Below are 7,370 nucleotides of genomic sequence, written 5' to 3'. Positions count from 1 at the left end.
AAGAAAATTTTGGATGTTGTCAGCAACAGCGAACATTCTACAGAGGTCACAAATGTCATTACAGCACACATTGAGTGTTCACAGGTACAGTCTGTATTATCCTTCAAGTGCTGGTTGTGGTAAATATTTATACTGCATTATCCTACAAGTGATGCTTGAGATAAATACATGCTAGGCCTTCTCTCTAGAGTACTGAACTGTTCTTAGTTATTACCATAAACCATTGAAACTACTGTAATTACATAGCTTCATTGAGTATTCAACATTTATAGCTACAGTATTTCTTTCCATAATGAAGAAAAAATATGGTATTCATGTAAATTTTAACCAGAATGCTGTTTTTCTTTTATTATCTGTTTAATTAAATATCCCATTATGAATATCTTCCATTATGTCAGGTGTTGTTCATGTTCCTTAGGTATACCATAATGGATACCTAACATCGGTTCTTGTTACCTAGCTGTATCATAATTAATACCTAACATTGGTTCTTGTTACCTAGGTATACCATAATGGATACCTAACATTATTTCTTGTACAGTATTCTGCCTTGTGTGTATCCATTATGGATACTTAACATTTTCAGTGGCAGTTTTAATAATTCAGTGTACAGCCTCTCCTCACTTAAAGACATACGTGCTCGTTTACCGTCGCCTTGGACTTACGACGGGCTCTTTGACCAGTATTCATACCTAAATAATGTATATTAGAGCTGATTTCCTCTATTTTGTTTATTTCAATATACAGTACACTGCTGTATAAACATTTAAAAATATACCATAAATGTTATATGTGGTGCAAAGGTGACATTAAAGCAATATCAAAGATGGTTGTCACAAGCTCACTACCATTATAGTATGCTCCTCACTTAGCGACAGATTCGTTTAACGACTCGGTCTTAGTAACAGAACTCTGTCGCTAAGTGAGGAGAGGCTGTATTTAAAATACTGCATTGGGGTCAATATTTTGGGATTTTGATTGGTAATAGTACATATACAGTATGCAGTAAGATCACAGTAAGCAGGTGATATCACAATATGCAGAACAAATAGTGAAATTTCAAGTACTTTCATGATTTCTCATATCAAGGAACTGTTCTTTGATGTGAGAAATGAAAGCACTTGGAATTTCACTATTTTTTCACAGTGGTTGTTCTGTATATACAGTATGTAACAGCAAGCTGAAATCCCCATGTAGTAAAAAGGAAATGCCACTAGAGGGCAACACAAGTGAAAACTTTCTATCCAGCTTGCTAGTTTCTTTTTAACACGCTGGTCGTCACCCTGCCTTGGTGGGAGACGGCCAGCGTGTTGAAAAAAAAAAGCTAGCTGGATTAAAAGATTTTGCTCATGTTACCCTCTGGTGGCTTTTCTACATGGGTGTTTCATGCCAATTATTATTTTTCTCATCTACGAGCACTAAGTGCATAGTGGTAATACAAGGTAAGGTGAATCACAGAAGGAAAAATCATTCATCATTGTTCATTCAATAGTTCGTTTGATAATTTAGAAACTATTTTTATAGGATGGAGTTCTTTTTATCGTTATCTTTAACCCTTTCAGGGTCCGTCCCGTAGATCTACGGCTTTACGTTCAGGGTCCAAACCGTAGATCTACGCCATGAGCTCAGCTCACTCTGATAAACTGTGAGTAGTACATTTGGGCCTAGATATGAGAGAATACATCTATGTGGTATGTGTGCACCACATAAAACAGATCCTGCAGCACACTGTGTATAATGAGAGAAAAAAAATGAAATCATGATTTTTCGATTAAAACAGCAACTTTGCAGTGTTTTTTCGTATGTTTTTTATAGTTGTATTTGCGATTTCTTGGTCTCATTTGATAGAATGGAAGACATATTACAGAAATAGAGATGATTTTGATTGGTTTTAGCACTGGAAATGGCTTGAAACTGAGCTCAAAGTAGCGGAAATGTTAAATTTTTGCCGATATTCAAGAGTAAACAAACGACCTCACACGTCTAATACACGTCAGCTGGTGGGTCTAATATACATTCACAAATATGGTGATGATATTTATACAATTATTACAGTATTGCATAACAGTAAATCTTCTATTTTTTGGTGTGAATAAAAATTCATTATGTGAATAAAAAATCAAAATGGAATTTATTTGTAAAGCCTCAAAACATAACTAATGAACAGAGGAAATGTTAGTTTAGTGCCAGGAATGCCTACATTGTTTATTCTGGACCCTATTTTGAAATTGGAATATTTTGAACTTTGTGTTAAATTGGCCAAATTAACAATTTCCGATCACTTTATTTTGTAGTTGGAACAGTTGACTTGGCAATTTCTTGTGCTCAATCGATAGAATAGAAGTAATACTAGTGAAATAGCTAAGAATTTGGTTGATTGGAATAATGTAATTGGCCTAAAATGGGAGTCAAAGTCGGCAAAATCGCCGATTCGTAAATATCGCTGACACATCAAAATTCGCGAGAGCATAATTTCACCAATTTTCCACCAAATTTCATACTTTTTGTTTTATTACCTTCACAAAAAGATTCTCTACGATTTCATAAGAAAAAATAACAAATTTTTTTTTTGAAAATTCTTGGACACTGGTGCGTGACTCCAGATTTGGGCCTTGGACCCTGAAAGGGTTAACCCTTTCACTGTCTTGTATATAGATCTGCATCACTGACACCAAGGTCACTTATGCTGATCTGTGTTTTGAGCTCAGCTCCCTAAGATAAGCTGAAAGTTGTAAATTTTGGTCTAGACATGAGAGAATAAGTCTGTGCAGTGAGTGTGTACAGTATGAAAAAAAATCATGCCCCATGCAGTGCATGATGGGAAAAGCAAACTGTGTGTTTAGTTTAAAATAGCATATGTGAGATGTTTCCTAGGATGGTTTTAGTGGCTATTTCTTGGTATCAATAATAGAATAGAAGGCATACTATTGAAATAGAGATGGTTTTGGTTAGTTTCAGGACAAAAGTAGCTTCAAATTGGACTCAGAGTAGCGGAAATATTTTATTTTTTCCTATTTTACAGAAGACGGGTAAGGCTCCCCTACACCCCTATGGTTTCTTTTGTTGGTTTTTACTATGGGAGGTCTGATTCAGTTGTTGGGATGCCATAAACTGTGACCAATTAATCCTTGTTATATTTTATTATCCAAGAAGTTAGGTAAAACTTAAATTTTTTGTGTGATGAATTCAAAATGGAGGGCAAGTGTTGTATAGTAGAGGCCTGAGGATGTGATTAGTAAACTGACAAAATGTTGCTTCAGTGCCTGGAATGTCTACAATGTTTAATTTGGACTCTGTTTTTAAATTAGAATTTTTTTAATTTTGTGTAAGGTTTTTTGTGCTCACTTGATAGAACAGAAGGCATACTAGTGAAATAGCTAAGAATTTGGTTGAATTTAGTAATGGAATTGACTTAAAACAGAACTCATAGTGGGCAAAACTGCCACTGCATAAATTGCACCCAGATGGTTAACTTTGTACCTGTGTAATTTCATTAACCCCAACAGGGTCCAAGGCCCAAATCTGAAGTGGTGCCCCAGTGTCCAAGAATTTTCAAAAAAAAAAAAAAATGTTATTTTTTCTTATGAAATGTTAGAGAATCTTTTTGTGGAGGTAATAAAACAAAAAGTACGAAATTTGATGGAAAATTGACGAAATTATGCTCTCGCAAATTTTGATGTGTCAGCGATATTTACGAATCGGCAATTTTGCCGACTTTGACTCTCATTTTAGGCCAATTACATTATTCCAGTCAACCAAATTCTTAGCTATTTCACTAGTATTACTTCTATTCTATCGATTGAGCACAAGAAATCGCCAAGTCAACTGTTTCAACTACAAATTAAAGTGATCGGAAATTGTTAATTTGGCCAATTTAACACAAAGTTCAAAATATTCCAATTTCAAAATAGGGTCCAGAATAAACAATGTAGGTATTCCTGGAACTAAACTAACATTTCCTCTGTTCATTAGTTACATTTTGAGGCTTTACAAATAAATTCCATTTTGATTTTTTATTCACATAATGAATTTTTATTCACACCAAAAAATAGAAGATTTACTGTTATACAATACTGTAATAATTGTATAAATATCATCACCATATTTGTGAATGCATATTAGGCCCACCAGCTGGTGTGTATTAGACGTGTGAGGTCGTTTGTTTACTCTTGAATATCGGCAAAAATTTAACATTTCTGCTACTTTGAGCTCAGTTTCAAACCATTTCCAGTGCTAAAACCAATCAAAATCATCTCTATTTCTGTAATATCTTTTCCATTCTATCAAATGAGACCAAGAAATCGCAAATACAACTATAAAAAACATGCGAAAAAACACTGCAAAGTCGCTGTTTTAATCGAAAAATCATGATTTCAGTTTTTTTCTCTCATTATACACAGTGTGCTGCAGGATCTGTTTTATGTGGTGCACACATACCACATAGATGTATTCTCTCATATCTAGGCCCAAATGTACCACTCACAGTTTATCAGAGTGAGTTGAGCTCATGACGTAGATCTACGGTTTGGATCCTGAACGTAAAGCCGTAGATCTACGGGACGGACCCGGAAAGGGTTAAATTTCATATTCTTAGTCATTATCTTCAGAAAAAGATTCTTTAGGATTTTAGAAAATAACCTATTTTTAAATGCTGACTTAATTACAGGTTTTCTGACAGTGAAGGGGTTAAAAACAAATTTCTAAATTGTTTAGACTTAGAGAATTTCCCCTGCATGTTATCTGGTGACTTTTCTTTCAAGTATAGTATTTTTCATTACTTTTATAGTCAAAGCTTGCTGAAGTTAAAACCATTGAATTCCGTCCTATAACAAGTCAGTTACGTACCCAGTTTTACTCTATTGCAATTTAAATGTAAATAAAATATTAATGTTCCTTTATTGTATATCTTTTTTTTTTTTTAATTTTATGAGCTCTTTGAAAGTGGAATTCTGGGCAAAAATGTCTTAAAATTTAAAATAAATATGAGCTTCCATACATTCTTTTTCTTTCTCTTCTTTCTTTCAAGGTACGTACAAAATTTTTCTTTGTGTAGCTGTAAGGGAAATTCTCTGCTGAATCACTGCTGTCCTTGTCATGTCTACTTCCTAAACTTGAAAAACTTCTTCACAAGTCTTTGCTGTTATAATTTTCTTTGGTATACTGTAAATTTTCATCTTTATTTCAGTCACAGGTAGTGATGTATTTATGCAGATTTATTCTTTGCTTCCATTGGTTGCCATGCTTTACATATCTGAATACTTAATATTTCATCTTCATTACAGCCTCTCCTCACTTACCAACGTACTCTCTGACGAGTCAGTGTTGTATGCCATACGAGAACTTGGGTCACGGAAACGGGTAGCACAGTGTCTCAGCATCAAGCATCTCAATCTCCTTCTTACAGCCATTCAGTACACTAGCTTTTAAAGTCTCCAAGACTACATCTTTGTACAAATTGTACTTGATTGTGCACCCCATAGTACAAGATACAAGTGCAGCAGCACTTGGAAGAAGAAAGATAGGAAAATGGAAGAAGTACAAAAGAAGTTCACAATAAAGGGGTGGTTAGCTTGTGTGTGCGTCTGTGTTTACATTCTCGGCCTCTCATGGCAGCTTAACCCTTTGACTGTCGAGACCCCAAATTCTGAAGTGTCTCTCTGTGTCGCAAAATATTTGGAAAAAAAATTATTTTTTCTTATGAAATGATAGAGAATCGTTTCCCGATGGTAATAACACCAAAGGTATGAAATTTGATGGAAAACATGGAATTACACTCTCGCGAAGTTAGCAATCTTGGCGATTTAGCCCACTTTGAGCCCTATTTTCAACCAATTCCGTTGTTCCAGTTGACCAAACTAATAACTATTTCTTTAGAACTCCATTTGTTCTATCGATTGAGTACAAGAAACTGCCCATTTACCAATTTTAACTGCCCAATAAAGTGATTAGAAATTGGCAATTTGGCCAGTTTCATGCAAATTAAAAATTATGCCAATTTCAAAATAGGGTCCAGAATGAACAATGCAGACATTCCTGGCTCTAAAATAGCATTTTCTTTGTTCAACAGTCACATCTCCAGGCCCCTCTGATATTACTCTTGCTTTCTATTTTGAATTTTTATTCTCAAAAAATAGAAGATTTACTGTTATGCAGACTATTACATTATTGTAATAATTGTATAAATAATGTCAGCCCATTTGTGACTGCATATTAGACTGGCCAGTTGGACACGTATTGGACGGTGACGTCATTTGTTTACTCTTGAACATTTGCAAAAATCAAGCATTTCTGCCACTTTGAGCTCAATTTCAAGGTCCTTTTCATTGTGAAACCAATCAAAATCATCTCTAATTCTGTAATATGTCTTCCATTCTGTCAAACGAGACCAAGAAAACGAGAATACAACCTTAAATACTATACGAAAATACACCTCAAAATCTGCGTTTTAATCCAAAAACACGGTCTGAGTTTTTTTTTTCTCGTGCACTGCGTGCTGCAGGATTTTTTTTATACTGCATACACTGACCACACACCCATTCTCTCACATGTGAGCCTACCAGCTTTCTCCTGTTTGATTTGAAGCAGTTAGAATTTTGGAGTACTAATACGCCAAGAAACACTGGCTAGTAAGATGTATATGTACGACAAAAACAGTCAAAGGGTTAATTATGAAATGATTAAACTTACAAGTTTAATCCATTCCATGACCTAGCTTGTAACTCACTTTACTCGTACAGGTCCTCCATCACAAATCCGGCATCATTGGGAGCTGTAGTGTGCCAGATTACTGAGTTTGCTGAATTACAGAGTGGTTAGGTTAGAATACACTTAATAAAATTAACCAACTTGACTTACACAGTTCATTGAACATCGGCAAAAATCGAACATTTCCGCTACTTTGAGCTCAATTTCAAGGTACTTTTCATCATGAAAGCAATCAAAATCATGTCTATTTCTGTAATATATCTTCCATTCTATCAAATGAGTCCAAAAAATGAGAATACAACCATAAAAACCATACGAAAATATACTGCAAAGAGGCGGCTAATGGCTGAGAAGTGAACTCCCTTATTTATCGTCCATCTATTTTATTTTTGTTGTACGTTAAGAAGCATCTTTCCATCATACATTGCCCAAGTTTCAGTGAGATAGCCCAACAAACAACCGAGAAAAAAAAATATTTACCAAAAATCATATATGGCAAGCCCAAGCCAGGTACTGGAAATAAGTCACTTTGTCTGACTTTTCTGGGTTATCCTAGGTTCTCTATACATACACTGCTATGTATGATAATCTATGTAATTGTATTTGTGTATACCTGAATAAACTTATTTACTTCTAGTCTGTCAACTGGGTACAAGAAACCGCCC

General features: G+C 34.8%; 1 protein-coding gene across 2 annotated transcripts in view; it reads left to right on the top strand.

Annotated features, from left to right (window-relative positions):
• Positions 1–7,370, top strand: part of LOC128695088 (uncharacterized) — a 146,982-nt gene that overhangs the window by 113,855 nt on the left and 25,757 nt on the right. For both annotated transcript variants that reach the window (XM_070091445.1, XM_053785485.2), the window contains exon 12: positions 1–84. This exon is cut by the window's left edge and continues 69 nt beyond it. In XM_070091445.1, coding sequence (XP_069947546.1) covers positions 1–84 — 84 coding nt within the window. The remainder of the gene's footprint in view (positions 85–7,370) is intronic.

This window comes from Cherax quadricarinatus, chromosome 35, assembly GCF_038502225.1.
Source record: "Cherax quadricarinatus isolate ZL_2023a chromosome 35, ASM3850222v1, whole genome shotgun sequence".
NCBI lineage: Eukaryota > Metazoa > Arthropoda > Malacostraca > Decapoda > Parastacidae > Cherax > Cherax quadricarinatus.
This window is presented reverse-complemented; position numbering and strand designations above follow the sequence as displayed.